The following is a 20927-nucleotide window of genomic DNA, read 5'->3' as shown; positions in this document are numbered from 1 at the left end:
TGTTGGCAGTGGCATCTATATTATTAGCTCTTCAGTGGATTACCAGGGAACTTTCTGATCTGTATCTCTTCTGTGTGCTCTGTTCTGTGCTGTTTTTACAGCCAAGGCAGACCAACAGAGGGAATAATCCAGTTAGGTTGCTTAGTTAGGAGAGATGTCATGTGGATCCTGCTAATCAACAGATTTCCTTGAATGTCAGCAGCTCTGTTTCCCTTTGTGAAATGGAGAATGCTATTTCGCATCTTTGAGGTTGTGGATGAAAGTCCTTTACTAGCAAGGTACTCAGACAGTGGGTGATAATGGTGTTACAGCCTGGCCCAAACCAACCGCCTCACAGGATGGGGTGAGGGGTTGGTTTCTTCGTAATGACTGTTACTCTAGGGGTCTACTGAAAACTCCCGTACTTACTTTGAACACAGTCCAAGTTACAACTCTTTACTTTGAGCTCAGTCAAAGCAACTACGCTTTACAGCAAGAACTTATATACAACCAAATTCATCCAAAAGTGCCACTGAAAAAGTGGGGTAGATTTAAGGAGAGAAAAAGGCAGAGAGGGAGAAAGAAGAGAAGTAGCAGAAAAAGAGGAATATAACATAAAAATAATCACCACTTCAATAAAATCCAATGGAGGTTTCCGCAGGAGACATGATCCATAGCGCAGAGAGTGTGCCCGTGTGCTTCTTGGCAGGGATTATTTATAGAGGACCACTGTTCCCGACAGCATGCAAGCAGGCGTCTTGCTGTGCCTGCACTGTTTCTCTGCAGGGAAAGTTCTTGAAACATGGTCAGGAGCTCCAGGGCTCCCTGGCAGTTCAACAGACCTTTGCCAGAATAGCTGCCACTTGAACCTATGGGTCGGGCATGTGCAGTCAGGGGGCTGCTGCCTCTTCAGAGCACTGGCAGCCCAACTGCAGGTGTAGGGTGTGAGGAGCAGCGCCTGCTCCTCCACTTCCCCCTCCTTCCTCTGCTGCTGCCGAGCTGTACAAAGTCTCAAGCACATGCAGCCTTGCACCAAGATGGATGTGTAAGACATACCCATAAAGAGGTTGATGTTTACAAATAGTCACCATGCAAAAACCTAACTCAAACTTCGGAGCCCTGGAGCACGGGTCATTCATACAAGGCGCAATTTGTGTTGATTTGAGTTACAAACAAGAAACACAGGGTGAAAATCATACCTGTTGCGTTTAGAATTGGAGTTTTGAGAACAACTGCTAAGCTGCTGGTTTGTCTAATAACAGATTTACTTGCATTAATAATTATTTAATCTGGAATTACTTTTTATTTAGACCGTGTTTGCATTAGTGAGTATCTGTGACATAGACAATGGCATTTTAATGATGCTATCTGTCTCCTTGGTAAAATGACCTCGGATGGTCTGGTGTGGCCTGGGATGATGATGTGGCCTGGACAATGGAACATGCTTGATGAGTTGCTGTATTACTCTAGAGTACTGATGTATGGCTAAAAGTCAGCCTAAACAACAGCAAACTGTGTAGGTGTGCTTACAGAAGTCAGCAGAACTCGCAGGTGCTCACAGCCCAGGCGGCCAGCAGTGTCCTGGGCAGCATCAAAAGCAGCTTGGCCAGGAGGCTGAGGGGGCCATCCCGCCCCTCTGCTCCACTCTGGTGAGGCACCACCTGGAGTACTGCATCCAGTTCTGGGGTCCTTAACACAGGAGAGACACAGACCTGTTGGAGTGTGTCCAGAGGAGGCCACAAATATGACCAGAGGGACGGAACACCTCTCCTGTGAGAAAAGGTTGAGAGTTTTGGGCTTGTTCAGCCTGTAAAAGAAGAGGCTCCAAGGAGACCTAATTGCAGCCTTTCTGTACTTAAAAGGGGCTTATCAGAAAGATGAGGGCAAACTTTTTAGTAGGGCCTGTTTTCATGGGACAAGAGGCAATGGTTTTAAACTGAAAGAGTAGATTTAGACTAGATCTGAGGGAGAAATTTTGTTTAAGCTGAGGGTGGTGAAATACTGGCACAGGTTGCCCAGAGAGGTGGCAGATGCCCCATCCCTGGAAACACTCAAGGTCAGGCTGGATGGGGCTCTGAGCAACCTGGTCTAGTGGAAGATGTCCCTGCTCATTGCGGAGACATTGGACTAATGACCTTTAAAGGCCCCTTCCAACTCGTTCTGCGACTTCATGATTTTGCAAGTGCCGTGCACTTATTCTGTTGGGCATGCTGTATGGGAAGTCAGTTATTGTGCTGTTGTCGTGACATTCAGCAGCTCAGGCCAAGTTTTTCTAAAACTGCCTGCTAGTGGAGAACATTCTCTTGCTTCAGTATCGATATTTGGAAGCATTTCGGTGTTGCATCCTCAAGAAGTCATCACCATTGTGGGCTAAGCTGTTTCTTCAATAAGTCCTTCTCTTAAATCAGGGAGGGAGAGGTCTGTCTCAGTAAGAGTAAGTTTATGCTAGGGCACCGGACTTCAATCCTTTAAGATTTAGATTGGCATCATGGGATGTTTAATTTTTTGTCTTCTGCGTGTATCTGAAATTAGACATTTTGTTGAATTGGGTAAGATTCAAGCTTGGTGACGTCACTGGAGGTACCACTATTGAAGGTGCTAGATTATTGTGTTTCAGGAAGAAGGTTGTATTTTGTTAGACAAAGGAAGTTTCTTTTCAGCTTCAAGAGGTGCTGGAAAAGCTCTGTGTGGCAGCAGGCTGTGTGGCAGCAGCAGTGCATTATAATAAGCATCAAGTCCCTTCTTTGTGGCTATTGTCTGAACCTAGTGTGGCATTTTAGTAGAGGCAGCCTCTACTAGTAGTATTTCTAGCGTTGCTGCAATTTAGGCTCAAATAGAAACAGCCCCTCCTCCACAATCATTTATCTTGCAAATTATACAGAACTTAAACAAAATGTTTGTTAATGATTTCCTGCCCTGAGTAGTCAAAGTAGCTACAGTGTGTAGAAGTCTCTCCTTGACTTTCTCCTTGCAGCCTTTTTCAGCCAGCAAGAAGGGACTTGCTCAAAAAGACTGTTTTAAGATTATATTTTAAAGTTTACAAATTCATATGGATTGTCCCCCCCACCTCGAAATACCCCTTTTTCATTGTTGAATTGTCATTTCAAAGCTTAGCTGATACACGGGCTGAAGCTTTTTTGGCTCTTACTCATTAAAGACAGAAACCTTTATGATGGTCCCATATAGTTGTAAAAACAAAAGTGCTTTTCATTAACTTTGTTGATTCTATTCCTTATTTTCCATTAAAAACCCTCCACCCTTAAGTGCATTTTTCTGTGAACTGTGAGCAGATCTCCCTTTTGCCTTCATGGAAAATAGTGCTTTAAGTAGCCAGCTGCTGCAGCATTGTAAGGCAAAGTATGCTATGTCACTTTTTTTACTTTCCAGCCAGCAAATGTGAAATCCTGTAGCAGGTGGCTGAAAAGTTGAAAGGGAAAAATAAAATATGCCAGGTGCATGACAATTTTAGCTGCCAAACGTGCTCTTTATTAAAGAACATCTGTAGTCTTTTTTTAAAAAACGGTGGGTGCAGGTGGACAATCGGGATGCATGTTGCTGCAATTGCTTTGGACAAATTTGTTTGAATCTATTTTGAAATAAGCCTTTTTTTGTTTGTGAAAAGAAAATATTCTGGGTTCCAATAAATTCGTTCCAATATGTGTGTATGTTTGCCTTTGGTGGCACGGTTATTTGCCAAGTGAGTAAGTGTTAAAAGCTATGTCAGTGCAGTTGTAAAAATTAATTAAAAAAAAAAACTAAAAGAAAAAATTTAAGCAACTCCCAAACAGAGAAAACCGAAAAAGAGAAATGATAAACTTTAGCTGACACATCTGATGAGCTGTGTCTGTAACTGTCTGTAGGTGATCTTTAAACAATATGTTCTAAAAATAATGAAACTAAAAAAGCCTTACATAGCCCAGCAGTATACACTGTTGAATAAGATACACTGGAAGTCCTTGTAGTCTGAGACTGGCTTCTTTAAGTGTAAATACTGCATGTTTTACAGTAACGACAGTTGCAAGTCTGCTACAGATGTAGGTTTTGCTTAGGTAAAATACTAAAAGGTGCAATACCTTGTGAGCAGAGGAACCATATGGAGTACAAGACAAGTGATCAAAGTGTAGGTAGAGTAGGGGACACACCAGCATCTTTTAACTGTGGTGTTAACTGCTGCCTGGATGGATGGGCTGAGCCCAGCTGTTCAACAAAGCTGAGTGCCGGGTCCTGCAGCTGGACCACAACAGCCCTGTGCAGCGCTGCAGGCTTGGGGAAGAGTGACTGGAAAGCTGGGGGGATGGTGTGTGTAAAGGACCTGGAGGTGGTGCGCCTAGGTGGCCAAGAAGGCCAGCAGCATCCTGGCTTGCATCAGAATCAATGTGGCCAGCAGGACCAGAGAAGTGAGACTGCGCCTTGAATGCTGTGTTCAGTTTTGGACATTAAGCTGTTGGAGCGTGTTCAGAGAAGGGCAATGAAGCTGGTGAGGGTGCTGGAGCACAAGTGTTATAAGGAGCAACTGAGGGAACTGGGGTTTTTTAGTCTGGAGAAGAGGAGGCTGAGGGAGACCTTATAGCTCTTTACAGCTACCTAAAAGGATGTTGTGGTCAGGTGGGTGTTGGTTTCTTCTCCCAAGTAAGAAATGATAGGACAAGAGGAAATGGCCTCAAGTTGTGACATGGGAGGTTTAGATCGGATATTGGGAAACGCTACTTCACCAAAAGTGTTGTCAAGCACTGGCACAGATTGCCCAGAGAAGTGGCTGAGTCACCATCCCTAGAGGTATTTAAAAGATGTGTAGATGTGGTGCTTAGGGACATGGTTTAGTGGTGAACTTGACAGTGCTAGGTTTATGGTTGGACTCGATCTTAATTAAAGGTCTTTTCCAACCTAAGCGATTCTGTGATTCATTTTAAGTGTTACTCCAGCTTTGCATCTTTCTGTTGCAACTTACTGCATCACAGGATGTAGTCGATGGGTAAATAACTGCCTCTCGAATTTTACTGTATGATTTTTTTTTGGTAAGTAATTTCATACAAAAGCCTACATCTCACCTCCTTGTTGAACCAGATTACAGTAAATAAAGGGACATTGTGTTTAATGTCTTGTATCTGGCAAATATGCAATATGATTTCAAAGAACAGAGTGAATAAATACAAACCACTTGCACATAGAAACTGCTTAATGTGTATGGTAGACTCCTCCATCTAACCCAGCCCACAAAACCAAACGGTGGCCAAAGACAGTATTGCACATGCCTCAGCTCCTCTCCTGTTTAGGCACGAACAAGGGGCAGTAAGAACTTTGTGCAGAGTTTGGGTTTTGCCCTTGCCAAGGAATATTTGTACTTGTACATGACTTGTACCAAGGTGAAAATACTCTTAAGGACTTGCAGAGGAACCCAGGACACATTGCAAGTCTGGGGGAAAAAAAGTAGGAGAATGCGCCTAAATTATGTAAACTTAGAAGTAGCCCCAGTTTTGCTGGCTCAGAGGAATGAAGTGAGAGGATACATTCAACCAGCACTGAAAGTCAATGTTCCCTGTAACGGAGGAGAGTCTAGGGTGCCTGACTGAAGCAGGGAGTACAGCTATGGAGAGGTGATCTTGGAGTCACAGTCCTGATGAACGCTTGTCTTTTTGGGGACCGTCTCAGGCCCCCAGCAGCCAGCTGATAGGCATGTTCTTCATCCACAGGGAAAGGGATTCAGGGAGGAAACAGCCCAGTAGACTTGTACAGGGGTAAAACTGTATTTGGGCTGTTGATTCAAAATTCTGCTGGTACATTCTAGTCTCTGAGACCACTGTCTTTGAGTGACGCAACCCTGCAAGGAGCCACAGAGCAGCAGGAGGAACACTACACGTAGTTGTGGGTGCTGCTTGGTATGGGGGGAGGTGTGAGCACCATGGGCTGAAAAATCCCTGTTTGTGGTGTCATTGTTTTACGCCTGCTGAGAATGTGGCAAAGGTAAGATAGACTTCGTAGTCAGAATTGGAATTAGATTTTAAAACAGCTTGATGTGTGGCAGATGTTTGTGATTTACGTGGTGATATTGAGATCTCTCACAGAGTTGGATAGTAGAAATTACAGTGGCTTATGGGATGCTATTGTCAACATTTATGTCTGTAACAGAAGCAGCAGAACGAGTTAAGGAGGTGGAGGAAGGAGCTGAAGAAATGTCACAGTGAACTGCACCACCAACAGGATATTGACTAGAAGCCTTGAGAGCGAGTCAGCTGAGTGCTGGGGAAGAGTCCTGGAAACAGGTCAGTTGCCTCAGAAAGGGACCTGAGAAAAGTGGTTCTTCTTGTTTGTCATTTCATCATGTGTTTCAGATCCTCAGCACAGGAAGGACATGGATCTGCTGGAGTGAGTCCAGAGGGGGGCCATGAAGATGATCCGAGGGCTGTAGCACCTCCCATATGAGGACAGGCTGACAGAGTTGGGGAGCTGGCCTTGTTCAGTCTGGAGAAGAGAAGGCTCTGGAGAGACCTTATAGCAGCCTTCCAGTACTTAAAGGGGGGGGCTATAGGAATGATGGGGAAGGACTCTTTATCAGGGAGTGCAGGGATAAGATGAGGGGTAATGATTTTAAGTTGAAAAGGGGGAGATTTAGATGAGATATTAGGAAGATTTTTTTTTTTCCGTGAGAGAGGTGAGGCACTGGCATAGCTTGCCAGTCGTGGATGTCCCCTTCCAGGAGGTGTTCAAGGCCAGGCTGGTTGAGGCTTTGAGCAACCTGATCCAGTGGAAAGTGTCCCTGCCCATGGCAGGGGGGTTGGAACTGGGTGGGCTTTAAGGTCCCTTCCAACCCAAAACATTCTATGATTCTATGATTCTTTTAACGGATGCAACCTTGTGGCTGATTCAGTGTAAAAGAGAACAGTGTTATTTAAAAGCAATATTTATTTGGCACAAGAAGAAGAATAATCCAGAGCACACATGTTCACTAAAGGGGACGTTGGATTGAATCCTGCAAGAGATTGGGCATTTCTGTGTGGTGCTGAGCATCATTCATTAGTTTTATTTACATTTGCAGATGATGTGCAGGTATAAGGACATCTCAAATGATAAGTATAGGTCTGGAAGTAAGAACTCGTACAGAATCAGAATGAAATAACCATCAATTCTGACTATGCCTTAAATCACTAAAACAGAAGCTAAAATCCATGTGCGTTTCACAAGCAAGGGTCTGCCACTTCGGATTTCCTCACCCAGGAAACGTTAGCAAGTAGGTTTTCCTCTTTGTCCTGTTTCTGTCCTGGCATCTACCTGGCAAGTGCGAGGACCAAGTTTGTTCTATGAAGGATAGAAACGTCATTACATATTAGACCAAAGACAAGAATCAGAGCCCTTGACAGCATCAGTGCATATTACAGGGAAACTCACCCATATTGATATAACTCTAGTTCCACAGACAAACAAATAGTTCTGTCAATGGCAAATTCATTTGCAGAACAAACAGGCTTTGTTGGTGCTTCAGTTACAGGTTATCTGTCTCCTCTTACGTGTTTCTATCCTAGCCCTGCACTGTCTGACTGAAAGCTCTGAAGTCCTAGGAATTGTCTCTGTGATGCAGTGGCTGGTCAGCGTGGAGTGCCCCTCACTGGGAAAGCCAGGGAATATGTAATTTAACTGAGGATGTGAGGGAGAGGGAAAGAGGTGGAAGGAGGGAGGCGTGTCATTAAAAACCTCAAATTAAAAAATATATATCTTCCCATTCTAAAAGCAGGGGTTGGGGAGCAGGGCGTGGATGAGACTTTTTCTTGTAAGAAGAAGTGGATTTTTGGGAAATATTTGGGGTCCAGTGAAATCTATGAGGCAGACATCAGCTAAAATATTTTAACCGCTGGGGTTTTGCTTAGTCGCTTTCTTGAGATATTGGAAAAACTGATTGAGAACAAGGATTGATTTTGTCTGTCTTAGGTGGATAACCCTTTTCACACACACAGTTCTTCACCTTCAGCACAGAGGAAAAGCAGGTGGTGGGTGCAGGTCAGCCAGTACTATGGGGGAGCTGTAGGCCCTGTGTCTGCCAAGGGCATTCACCACTGCAGCCAAGGACACCTGCTCTCGGCCCTCCCTGTACTTGGGTGCTTTTCTCTTGGCACCCTTGAGCTGGTGTTGGAGTTCACAGCCCCTAATCTCAGAGCTTTTTGTATTTCCCCCGAGATGTTGCTGTTGGCCCCCTAGACACCGTTCACAGCCTCTTCTGGTGAAGCTGTTCTTTATGACAGACCAGTGTCTCCACCATGCCAAAACATGGTCATAAAACCACGTTTCTTCTTGAAATTTCCCTCATTGTGCCCCAGCTTCAGCTAAGACCGCACAGCCCTGTACCAGTGTGCTCTTGCTGCTGGGGCCAGGACACAGCTACAGAGGGCTGTGTTCTCTCCATACTTCCTTTTCACCAGGAGCAATGGTCTTCTGCAGAGAACAGTGTTACTGTCATGTCAAGATGCGAGGAAGGTGGCGTGTGTGTGGCCTTGTTGTGGGACAAAAAGTATCCTTGCACAGAAAGGAGGGCTTGTGACTTTGAACTCGGGGCACCATCGACTTTCCTGCCCCAGTGCCTCAATTTTAGCTGGAACAGCTGCTCCAAAGCAGGGTGCTGCATATCACGGAGCTGTCAGGTGTTGTCAGGCCAGAGAGTTGTTAGCAAAGAGTATTTCAGATGTACTACAGACCAGGAGCCAGGACGCTGCTTGAGTGTGTCAGCATCTACATCGATCCCCCGTGGGTGTATAGTGTGGAGAAGTCTTGTGGCAGAACACCTGCCTGGAGATACAGGTAATTCCAACAGCGGGAGCAGAGATTCCATAACAGCAGGACACAATTCAAGGAACTGCATGCTGCATAAACGTGAAGGAGGATTTTGAGGAGTGATGGAAGTCCAAAAGAAATGATGCTGCTGATTAAGCAGTACAAAGCCCAAGTACTTCAGCTTATGCTTATTAGACCTTCTCAAACCAGCAGGGTAATGGGAGCTGGCCCCCTGGAAGACATCTGTGATGGTGTTTTTTCTTTGGAAAGTGGACAAAAGAGGGGAGTATCAGACTTCTGGCCAGGATGCCAAGGCTGCACAGTAACTCCTCTGTTGTGGGTGAGTCCAGTTAAGACCTGGCTTGAATGTGGAAGAGCAAAAATATATGGCAAATCAAGCAGGACTAGGGGATGAGGGGGAGGAGAAAATAGTGGGATTTGGCCAAATGTTTCCAAAACTCCGAGGAAAGTCAGTCATTAGTGAAAGCTAGCAAGTTCCTGTGCTTATTGGACCTGCTGGCTGAGCTCCACTTCAACACATAGCCTGGCCCTGCCCTGAGCTAGGAAGAGCAGGGTGCATTTGTAAGGCAGTTGTGACAGTCTCCTCTCCCCCACCCCTCCACCTAGTGTGTTAGTCAGGGGGGATCTTGGGGCCTTGCTGTCTGTCTCCACCCTCAGGGACCTGGGGAAGCACTGTTGCACTTAGGCTGTGGCCTGCCTTTCTTGGGGCTGCTTATTTCTTTTTGAAGAGCTTGCGGAAGGAGCTCCGGAAACCCCCCTTGGGCTCGTGCCGTGGGTTGTGGTCGCTGAAGGATGTTTGCTCATTGTCATCCTTCTGGCAGAACCTGGTGTTGTCTTCTGCATGGAGCTCCTAAAAGGGAAAAGACAATTTAACCAGCATTTGAAACCTCACATCCTTGCCCCCTTCTCTCTCTCTCTCTCTCTCTCTCTCTCTGTGCTAGGAGGGCCCTGGTGGGTGAGGAGGTGCTGGTAAGGCTGTGAGACAACAGGTCACTTGGGCCTCGTCAGCATTGGTACCTCTGCAGAGAGCTTGTTGCTGGCTGAGGCAGCGGCAGAGGAGTGGAGGCATGAGCACTGTTAGAGGGAACTGGAACGGGAGCCTTCCTTGCTAAGTTTGTTGTTTAGGAGGAATTTACTAGCCCTTCTTTCCAAGAAAGGAGCAAGCCAGCACGGGGAGTTGAAGGAACTTCCTACCCTGTCCTTGCTTATGAACTCTGATTACCCTAGGGCAGGGAGGCTTCAGGCTTCTTGAGCTGACAGGGTGCGAAACACTCTTCTGTTGGCTCTGGTGCTGCCTGGTTTTACATCTGGTGAGGAAGAGGGCTGCTTTAGCACACACACCGTGGGGTAAAAGCCACTAAAAAGATCTTTCCCCCTTTCAGGAGAGTGCTGAGAGTTCCTTTCCTCCAGATCTGCCGACCACTGCCGTGGTGGTCTCCTTTGCTCTGTGGGAGAGAACTTATCCTGCAGTTCTGAACTAGCTCCACATTTGCACTCTGCTGTGGGCTGTAACTCTGTGCCAAAGAGCCCACAGGCACCTGTTTCTGGGGAGGCTGTCCCCTCATGGTTCTCCTGTCTCATCTCTCCTGTTCGGCCATCCACCACCTCCTTCACTCACTAGGCTCTTTTCTTTCTTTTCTTTTGAGGTTTCCTTCCTTCCTTTTAACTCAGGCTTTTGGAACCTTCCTCCTATCATCATCTGCATCTTGACTTCTTGTAACAAGAGGGTGTTTCTCCAGGAAGCACTGAGAGAACTGGCTAAGCACCTCATAGCATCCTCAGCCTCTTCCTCGGGAGTGTGAAGGGCACCTTCCCCCCAACTATGACAGCTCAATACTGACTTTGAACAGGCCCTGCAGATTACAGAAACATTGTCCCTGCAAGACCTGGTGTCCCTGAAGGTCTAGAGTGACACCTGCCAGGCCAGTGCTTGTCTGAGGGACGCGGTTGCTGGGCGCTGGTTTCACATAGACTTTAGCGTGAGTCTATGATCCACACAACAAACACATGAACCAGATCCTTGCTGGTATAAATGGGCAGAGTTTGGCTGAGTAATGCTGGTTTACACCAGCTGAGGACTGGATACTAAATCCATTGGTTTTCTTAACCCAGCACTCCTCGCAGCAGTGGGAAAGGTACCTTTTAACTGGGTGCCACCCTACAGCACTAATTTTGAACAGCTTTGCGCATACTTAGTGACCCTGATCAGATACAACGTTTACTTGTAGGGGAAGTTCAGTGACAGCCAGAGACACACGAGTGGCTAAGCTTGTCCCTCAGCCAGCTGTGTGCCTCAAGCCCATATTTGTCCCTAGGGAAGATGTGTATGGAAAGGAGCTGTCTTGTCCCTCCCTTGGGCATGTACACTGTGATGAGGACTTTGAATGTGTGGACTTGGAAGCTATTTTTTGTATGTTCTGCTCTAACTGTATCTCAGATCTTTTTCCTGCTGCTGCTTCTGCACCTCCATGTGCCTTTTTTTTTTTTTTGTTCTCCTATTTATGCCTCCTTACTTCCAAGAAGCTCTGTTTTTCACCCGCTCCTCTCTGTGGGGGGAAGTAGCTCCTTTGGGAGCTTCGAGATGAGGCTGAAATCAGGTGAGGCTGGACATTCCTCTCCTGCTTCTGCTGCAGCCGGCTCCCACTGCTGCTCCGTGTGCTGTAGAGTCTGGTGCTCACGCCCTCAGCGCTCCTTGGCAGCTCCTTCAGAGACCTGCTCAGCTGCTTGCCTTTGCTGTGGAACATCTCACGCTTGTAAGTACTGCTGCTTACGGGAGTACAGCTCTTAGGCAGTGGCTGTAAAGCATGGTCTGTCCTCTCTGGTTCTGATGTGAAATTAACAGGCCTAAGGAAGCAAATGTCTAAGCTGGACTCGGAAGAGGCTGGGGAGCAATTCTCAAATAGGGCAAGGTTTTGGAAGGCGTCATCTTCATAGGGGCCTGGCAGGGTAAAAACCTCCCCAGGGTAGTCAAATTCTTCATAGCTTGGTGCAAAATTCCTTCCATCCTGTAGAAGTTCCACAGAGGTCCTCATGGCTCTCTCAGTGTTTCCCACTGCATCTGCCGGTGGTGCTTCATACTCCATTTCAGGGATGGATTGTAAGGGGGCTGTCAGAGCCTTGAGTTCCTGCTCTGTGAGCTGAGAGGATGCAAGGATGTTCTCTGGCCTTTCGTGTTTTCTGCTTTCCATTTCCCAGTCAGGGGGCTTTACAGGCTGGATATTCTCCATCACAGTTGGCTGGGGTTTCTTCTGGGGCATCAAATGCCTTAAAAATAGGAAACAAACAAACAAACAAACAAAAAACAGAAGGAAGTGGAATACTAGAGGGTGACTGAGAAACACTGTGACAAGCTCCCCTCTCTCCTCGCTCCCTCAGCCCCATTTTCTTGCTTTTAAGGCCAGAAGGTATTTTCATATCTTAGAGGACAGTAACAGAGCTGCTACTAATAAAAATTGTCTGTCTGGGTTAGCAGGAGCAAAGTTGCAGGGATAGAACAGCTTATCCTGTAGCTTTGTCTGGCTTTTGTTCTCTACACCATGAAATGAATAGAAACTGGGATGAGAAGCCAACTGCTCCCTCTCTCTCCATCTACATTTTGGATTTTTACTTTCCTTCCCTTTCTGTAATGTAGGAGGTGTGTCTTACTTTCCTGTGGTCTGATTGCCTTTTCAGGTGGACAGTGTTCCCCTCTTCTGTAGGGTGACTCTGTCCCTAGAAGTGCGTCACGATTTCTTGGAGGGCTGCCACCCTCCGTGTGTTCCAGAAAGAACTACATTGAATGAGGTATTAGGTGCAGCGTGTCTTGAATTAGCCCTGTCTGTCTTGAATTAACCTTGTGTCTTTTTTAACCATTTGTGTTGCATCTTGCGACAGAGTCTGATCATTCAGTGACGGTGCTGTGTGGCTTTGCTAGCCTGAGACCTAGGTCCTGTTTCCTAGCTCTTGTAATGCTGACAGTGAATAATGCAGAGTGTTACTCTGGCCGCTGCTGCCAGGCCTACACAAATACACGTCCTCCCTGGTACCCTGCTAACACAGCTAGCAAGAGCATTGACAGCCCCAGGCAGAGCTCTGAAATGTTTCCTGCTTGTAAGCCACATGGTAGTGGATAGCAGGAAGGAGCCAGCCCTTCGTCTCTCTGCGCATACACAGGGAGTAGTCTTGATAATGACAGCCTGTAACTCCCTGGTGTCACTGGCATTGTGTGGGTGAAGAGTTTTCAGCCAACTTTGAAAGCCTTCTACTAGGACAATAGGCTTACGGGGTTGTCGTGCCAGAGGAAGGTGCTGGTGGGAAGGACTGTATTGTCTCTTCAGAGTGGATCCCACTGTCCCGGATAGATGCTGCACTGGGTGTTGGAGAAACGTCTTGGCTTGTACACTGGGAGGTGAGACCTTTGTATAGCTTCACCAAGGATGACCTGAGGGAGGAGAAATCCATCGTCGTGCTAAGAAATAAGGCAGGGAATGAGCACGAGCATGTAGAATCACAGAAAACAGGGCTGGGAGGGACCTTAATATTCCCATTGACCTCTTCCCACCCTAAGGAAGGACCCATTCCACCTAGTCTGTCCCAGACACAACGTTGTCGTGCTTTCTATCCTGTTCTTGATGACTTTCCTAATATCAGTCCCTCCCCAGCAGTCTGCTCCAGCCCTTTGCCACCCTCCATATTTGGAAGCTTCCCTTGAAGTTTGATCTTGTCCTACTCCTTCCCCAGTGAAACATCACAAGGAACAAAGGCAACTAGATTTTGATTTTAATAAAAAGTCTTGATTTCAGGGAAGTCTTCTGAACTACTACTTGAGAATCTACAGTCAGGGGCATTTCTATCACAGTTCATCTCCAAATGGGTTATGGGAGGCTTTTGTTTATCCCACTCTGATCCCCCAGTAAAATAAGATAATACTACTCTTTCTCAGTCATATAACCTGTAAGGGCTTCAGGCAACAGCCTTGGCATTCAACAAGGCTCCAAGCTGCCAAAGCAGCTAAGTTTGTATGTATTCTCCTGCTGGAGAGTGAATTTGCGATCAGCATAAGAAATAAAATATTCTCATGAAGCACGTGGCTGCTATGCTTAGAAGGATTAAAGTGATTTTCCTTTTACTCTCCAAGTCAGAAAGAAGGGCCCACCCCAAATCTGACCTCAGTTTGGAGGGCAAGTGCCAACAGTGGGCCTTCTCTAGCATTTATATCCAAAGGTCTTCGTTTTATTTCAACAGAGCAATCTGCCTGTTGGTCTTGACTGGACCTAGATCCCCTGCTTCCTGACTTCCCACACCTCCCTTTCCCTAGTAAGAGAGAGAATGAGCTGACGTTGTGCTTACTTCTTCAGCTTTTTCCTCTTCTGTATAAGCAGGTCTTCATTGCATTGGAAGAGGAGGCTATAGTGTGAGATGAAAACCCGGAGGCGCTGTACACACACCAGCAGCAGGTAATAGTCAGGATGCTCTTGCTCCGTGAACTTCAGGACATTCTGGGGCACAGAGGAGAGCAGGCAGTTTGGCTGGTATCCTAACTCTTTCTGGGGAGAAGGTGCTTTTTGGGACCATGGATTAGTATTTACACATGTATATAGCCTGCATCCTTCTACTCCAGTGCAAATACATAAGTAACCACTGTAAAGGTAATCATGCGATGGGAGGGTGATATACTGGTTTTCTTTGGCATTGGATAAACAAACCAGTCTTTTGTTTTCAAAGGGTTTTTTTTCTGTGTCATTTGCCTTATCTGAAATGTTTTAGTATAATTCAGATAACCCCCTTGTGCACCAGAATTCTCTTCATCAGCAAGCTCTGTGTAGGAAAGGTTGTTGGGCCCTAGGAGCCTCTAGGAGCCTCAGTCTCCAAGCTAAGAGGCATGGGGACCACTCAGCAAAGCCAGCTCTGTTACAGGAGTCAAGTTGGAGCTCATAGTAGATGTGCCCCATCTCTGGCCTCCTGTTCTCTCAAGGCAACAGGCAGCAGAGCTTTCAGCTTCACAGGGGACAAAAGTTGGTTCTTATAGGCCAAATGGAGAAACCTGGCAAACAGTAGCACGCTCCAGGTGGAAATGCTGAAAATTAAGCTGTTCTCAGCTGGTTTTCCCTTTCAAAGGGTTTTGCATTTTGTTTTTTGTTTGTTTGGGGTTTTTTCCAGAAAGCCCACTGGGTACCTGTACAGACCTGAATACCAACTCTGAGTTTAAAGTCATACGTTGTGATAGGAGTTCAACAAGACAGTTTCCATCCTGGGGCCCTACCTGTAGATGAATAAGGTATTCAGGGATTCGCTGGACTATATGAAAGAACAGAATGTAGAGATCAGACTTGATTTCTTCTTCTACCTGAAACAGAGAAAGCAACTTCAGAGTCTCTCCTACCCATAAAACATGTTTGCTTCCAATTGGGCCAGGGTTTTTTTGAGTAGTTGTACTGTCAGCAGCTATAGCAGCTCACAGGACACAATAGATGGGTCTTTGCAACTCCTTCCCCCATCTATACTAGTCCTAAGGATGAAATTCCTTAGGTTGGGGATTATCTACAAGGGATGCTCAGCCAAAGCAGGGGTGTATGTTTAAAGAGCGCCAGGTAAGTCTCATTGAAACTCCAGGTAGGCACTATTATTGAGAATGAAGTTCTTGGTTTAGGCCCAAATGAGTTGAAAAATGCGATTGACTTCTAAATTAAGATGTCTTAGAAGTGAGCTACTGTGGTTTAGTTATTGCACTTTAAAACTACATTTATATTGTACTTCCTTAATTTGAACCAAGATTCAAGGGTGTGAGACCAAATACCTGAAGCTGAACGGTAGAGTCTGTTTTCTCTCTAAAGCACTTAACCGTCTCGCTCTTAGTCTAGCTGTTTGGATGAGTCCTCCACTTTCCAGGAAACACTATTTGCCTGGGACAGGTATGGGTAGCATGTCCTTTCTGGGAGATTTAATCTGAGACAGTATATCTTATGTCACAGCAGAAGCACAGCCTTGCTTACACACAGTAATGAACGTGTTAAATCTGCCTGTCATAGGTGCATATCAGCCATAGCAACATTTGGGAAACTGGGATTTAACTGAACAAGTGGATTGGCAGAAGACTCCTGTTGTGGGCAGGCATAACAGGAAGAGCTGGCATCCAGGCTTGCATGCTGCCATTACATGTCTGTGAAGCAGGCAGGAAGTTTACCTCCTTCAGGATCACCACATGGATCAGAGAGATGCATTCTGGCAGGTCCCTCAGATAAGCAACATAGTAGTCCAGAAAATTATTCTTACAAAAGGAAAAAAAAAAGAAAAAAATAGATATTTTTGGTCATAGAGCTAGCTAGAACAAGAAATTCTTGATTCACCACCATGATTCCTGGGAGCTTATTAGTGCAGCAGAGCTGTTAACTGTGTGAAGATTTAAGGGCTTGGGACATCTCAAGAAAGGCTCTTCAGTAACATGTGTTCAGCTGTTGAGCACAGCGCATAAAGCTTTATAGCAGAATGGGAGGGGTACAGAGTCTGGGGAGGAAGAAGCTTTTCTTATTTAGGACTATAAAGCATCTGATAAGTTTTTACACATCCTTCCAGGAGACGTCCCATTGCTTGCAGGTTGGGCAGACCTCCACCCTGAGGAGGAGGAGCTGTTTTACTTAGGGCTACAAGCCATATAGGATAAGGGCCCTGCCCACCTGCTTATCATAACTCTGAGCAAAGTTTGTTGAGGAACAGGAGCATAAGAAATAAGCTCTTTTCACACCCTCACTGTGAATACTGACATCCGAGCTGTCAAGGCTCCATTGTGGCTCCTGTAACCAAGTCTAGGTCTCTTGCATTTTTTATAGGGCTATGCTATGTGGCTGCATGTCTCCAGGTGGGTCTGGCATGTGGGCTAGGACTGCGACAAAGGGGCTACCATGCACTGGGACTCGGCTCAGCGGAGACTGGCTGAAAGGCCTATCCTAGCCACAGCTTCACAGTGCAGCCCCTCTGCTGCAAGGAATCTCAGCCCACCCGTGGGCCATCAGTACAACATCATGAACACAGCAGAAGAGTCCAGAGAAGTCTGTAGCATACCTCATCGTTTGTTAACTTCAGAAAAATGTCTCCTAGGATCCCTTGTCGTGGCCAGCTCAGGACTCGTTCCTGTAGAGCGTGAAGTAAGTCAACATGCTGCTGGACCAGGTACCGCAAAGAGTTGGGGAAGAAGCTGAAGGGAAACCATGTCAGACTTGTTACACAGAGGAGAAGCTCAGCACGTACTGCTGAAATGGGCATTCATGGGTGGTCAGCACAGGCTTGCTTTAAACACAGGCATTATTAACTACTTTCATGTGAGTTCTGGCTGCACCAGGAGGCCCTGTTTTGACTGCTACATACATGCAGTTACCCTCTCCAGCAGGCTATTATTGTAGTATTTTGAAAGTTTCTTAGGCTGACAACGACTACATTGTGTAGCTGACCAGAATTTGCTGAACTAAAAAGCCCAAGGCAATGCTGCCATGGCTGATGAAGCAAGACCATGGCTTGGAGGAGAGCTCTACAGCTTTGTGTGTTGTTTTATTTGTCAGGCATTTTAACAAGCCAACCCTTTGATGCAGAGCTGGTCAAAATGTGCTACCTTTCTGTCATTTCATGCTGATTTTATTCAGAATAAGAATGAAGATGTGAAATATCAAAATATTTTGCCAGATGCTAAGTTCCCAGGGGAAAAGAGTAAAAAATAAACACTGACTTTGGACTATTATACTTCAGTTTGAACTCTGTGTCATGTAACTGCTTAAATGAGTCCACATCAATCCACGTACTGCATGACCCACAGTGGACTTCTGTCAAATGACTCCTTGGATGGGGAACTCCTACAGACAGTGGAAAGAGCCAAATAAAAGAGAAAGCTAGCAAGGACTGGGCTCCCCAAATGTGCTTAAGGGCTGGGAACAACCAGGCCAAAGCTGAGTGAATGGGGAGAGCTGTAGGAGCTATCCTATCCTGGGAACTAAGCTGCCACCGGAGATGGGCTTTGCAAAGAGCTGGGTTTAACTGTTAAGCTGGGTAAGTTCCACTGGTCTTCTATGTGTGTAAATAGGTATGTATGTCTGTATATATCAATGTCTGATGGATGGCAGCCACTAGCCTAGGGCTTATGGCCACAGCACCTCCTAGAGCAGAGCTGTGAACGGGGAGAAGCAAGCAGTGAATGCACAAAGCTTTGTTCCCACCCAGACAGGAGGCATGTGAAGGTAGGATACAAGACTGGTGGTACTTGGAATGAGACTAAAATGAAGTGTTAGAAAATGTTTTGGGATGCAAGGTGGGCAAGATGCAAGGACAGACAGGAAAGTTTATAATCGCTGCAAAAACCTTCCAATGCCTCCAATTTTCAAAGATCTCTGTGTGGATTAAAGAAAAGTGGTAGAGAGGATGATGCAGCAGAAAGAACACTGACTGAAGAAAACACCTCAAAAGAGACAGCACGCTAAATCAAATACCTTCTCTCTTTGGTGCTCCTTTTCACATCTGGCCCTTGCAGAGTGGCCTTGATCTTCAGGATTAGGGAAAGGTTGATGACATATTTCCTTTCTGACTCCAGCAGCTCCAAAGCGATGTTCTGCCTTTTGGCTTCCATAAGATAATGGTTGAATTTAAAAATAAGGAAATGCTGACCTCAAGGACAGCCTCATGTTAGACTGGTGATCTGACATTAAATCATGAAAGGAGAAACTATCGAAAAGTGGCACCAATGTCTTGTCTTTGTGTGTTTACTTTCTCCAAAATACGACATACTAGCCTGATTCTACAGAGTGCCCCAGATGTGACTGGAGCCGCAATTTGCTAAGGAAGCTCCAAAGTAAATGTGCTTTCCTCTATGAATACAATTTTTTTCTAAGAATAACAAAATAAGCAATCAAAGGCAAAACAATTTATACCAGGTATTCACATCCAGTTTCCTGCAGAATGAGAAGTCCTACTTTTCACCTGCTTAAGTAACTACACTGTCATAATCCCATCTGTACTCTGAACCTACCAGGTGTTCGAAAGGAGAAGCGGTGTCCTGGGTGCAGAGCGATTCTGTCAGTGGCACAGACCACCAAATACAAAGGCCAGAAGTCTTGGAGACTGAGGCCCAGACATTCCCTCCCCAGCAGGAGAAACTGGCTTGTGTGTCTCCCTCTGTACAAGCTGATTACTGACCACCTCACACCAGGTAACAAATGCCGCTTTGCACCTCTTCAGCCAAAGTAATTCCACTCTGTTCTTACCAGCCAAAGAGGGTTCACATATAATGTTGTCTGCTGAGCTGTATCTGCTTTGGCCCATGTCTTTTCCTCTCTCTGGCTGCTCTTTGGAAATGTATTCATCTCCCCAGTCCTTGGTGTCCTTGGGCTGCTTCCACACTGTTGATGGCAGATGCATTTTTGACTGCCCTTCTGTTGCCAAGGAAGGCTTGAGGCTATCGTCTGTCTCTATGGTTGCACCTGCAATAGCAAACAGCTGAATGGATCTTGACATCTCAGTTGACAAGTTATGCTACTGCAGGCAGCTAACATGCATTATTATCCATTTGTAGGGCTGGAAGGAGAGTTTGAAGTGTTCTCTGTGCTTCACGAGCACTGTAGCCTTGTAGTGTTAATATGCAAACAGAAGTGCAGTTGGTGAGCACTTTGGCAGAGCAAGGTTTGCACTCTTCCACCATTTATTTTCAGGCCAAATAGGGTCCAAAATCAGACACACGTTAGAAAAGAAAAAAACATATATTCCATGTATGGTTGCACTTTAGGGTTTGTGGCCACTTCAGGACTTGGTAATTCGTTACTTATTGGCAGGTATCATAGAAACAGAAAGTATGATTAGAATTAGGATTTAAATGCCATTCTCAGGATGTGAACTGTCATGGCCCTTAAAATTTTTGTTACAGCAGGTCTGACTGATAGCCTGAAGCTATAAAATCACAGAGCAGGTAGGGGAGGGTGCAAGCGTGCTACAGCCATTGGGTGGGAATTACTTTAACACAAATGCTTGAAATTTGGGTTGTAATGAACCATTCACCGTAGCTTTTGCTCTCTCTTTTTGTCAAATGAACTCAAGCAAAAGGGAAACCCAAAGCTGTGAGCGCTTCTAGTGAACAATGCAAACACCTAATGGTTGTTGTTATGTGTCCTTTTGCTGACCAGGATCCTTAGTGGTCCTTTACAACAGTCTTCTCTTACTTCTGACCTTTTTTATTCCAGAAAAACTCCTCTGTTACTATTCAGACATGTCTACAAGGAATCTGGAAGCTGGTGGGTGAGTAAACAGCGCACCAGCTCTACTGGTGTGTAGTCACTGCAAAGACCTCTCTTCTCAAGTGGCAAAATGGCACGCTTATTATTTTTTGTCATATCTTCCTTTCTGCAAAGGCACTTAGAGCTTGTGAAAGCAGCAGCAGAAAGGTTTTCCATGTCAAATATCAATCCTTTATATTGTCTGTCAGGTATTTGTCACTTCAGGGACGCAGGTTTGCCCTCATAGTTCAACTGCAAGCATGAAAATGGACGTACATGGCAAAGTGAAAGACATCCCCATGAAACGTGTTCCCTGAAAGCATTTCATCACTGCAGTAAAGCAAGGGCTCTAATTGAATGATTGTCCTACTGTTTTTAGACAATTTGATGTTTTCCTACCTGGACCTGCTATGACTTTCACACCTCCTTCTCCCATTGGCATGATTCTGGTATCAGACACTGTTGAAGAACAAAGGGAAACTTTACAAGAGAAGACAGCTGTAGAGCAGGTTTTCTCCTGCCAAGCCCAGTCAGTATGCTTAGATCCTTTGGTCATTCACATTTCTGTTACGGAAACACCTCCATTAGATCCTCTGCTTAGGAAGATCTTTACTGTTGTGGCTCTTGTTGTAGCCTTGTTTCAGCAGCACCTACAGGCAAGCTAATGTGGAGGTCCCTGTAGTGCCTGGTGCTTTATGACTGCAGAGGAATGTGAGCAGTCTTGGCTTGTCCGTGCTCAGTAGGTGCTCGTTGGGCAGAAGGCACCCAGCAGGCAGAGCAAGAGGATGAAGGCCTGACACAGAGACACAGCTGCCATTCTGGGTGGAAAGGAGCTTATTGAAGAGCAGAGGGGTGAGATGTCTGGCAGTGGGAAAAGTGTGTGAGAGATGTGCAAGAGGGGTGTGACTGAGTGGGCTAACCACCTCAGAGAAGAGCAGAGCTGCGCCA

General features: G+C 45.9%; 1 protein-coding gene across 2 annotated transcripts in view; it reads right to left on the bottom strand.

Annotated features, from left to right (window-relative positions):
* Window positions 1-8925: 8925 nt before the first annotated feature.
* Window positions 8926-20927, bottom strand: part of ARHGEF33 (Rho guanine nucleotide exchange factor 33) — a 31766-nt gene continuing 19764 nt past the window's right edge. The window contains exons 7-16 of one of the 2 annotated variants that reach the window (XM_069852920.1): window positions 20379-20438; window positions 18978-19193; window positions 18207-18336; window positions 16795-16927; window positions 15920-16003; window positions 14999-15082; window positions 14086-14234; window positions 13019-13204; window positions 11271-12021; window positions 8926-9607 (exon numbers count right to left, since the gene is read on the bottom strand). In XM_069852920.1, coding sequence (XP_069709021.1) covers window positions 9470-9607; window positions 11271-12021; window positions 13019-13204; window positions 14086-14234; window positions 14999-15082; window positions 15920-16003; window positions 16795-16927; window positions 18207-18336; window positions 18978-19193; window positions 20379-20438 — 1931 coding nt within the window. In that variant the 3' untranslated portion in view covers window positions 8926-9469. The remainder of the gene's footprint in view (window positions 9608-11270; window positions 12022-13018; window positions 13205-14085; window positions 14235-14998; window positions 15083-15919; window positions 16004-16794; window positions 16928-18206; window positions 18337-18977; window positions 19194-20378; window positions 20439-20927) is intronic. The other variant, XM_069852921.1, reaches the window with a different exon arrangement.

This window comes from Phaenicophaeus curvirostris, chromosome 2 (assembly GCF_032191515.1).
Source record: "Phaenicophaeus curvirostris isolate KB17595 chromosome 2, BPBGC_Pcur_1.0, whole genome shotgun sequence".
NCBI lineage: Eukaryota > Metazoa > Chordata > Aves > Cuculiformes > Cuculidae > Phaenicophaeus > Phaenicophaeus curvirostris.
Note: the sequence above shows the minus strand (reverse complement) of the source record. Positions and strands in the feature narration are given on the sequence as shown.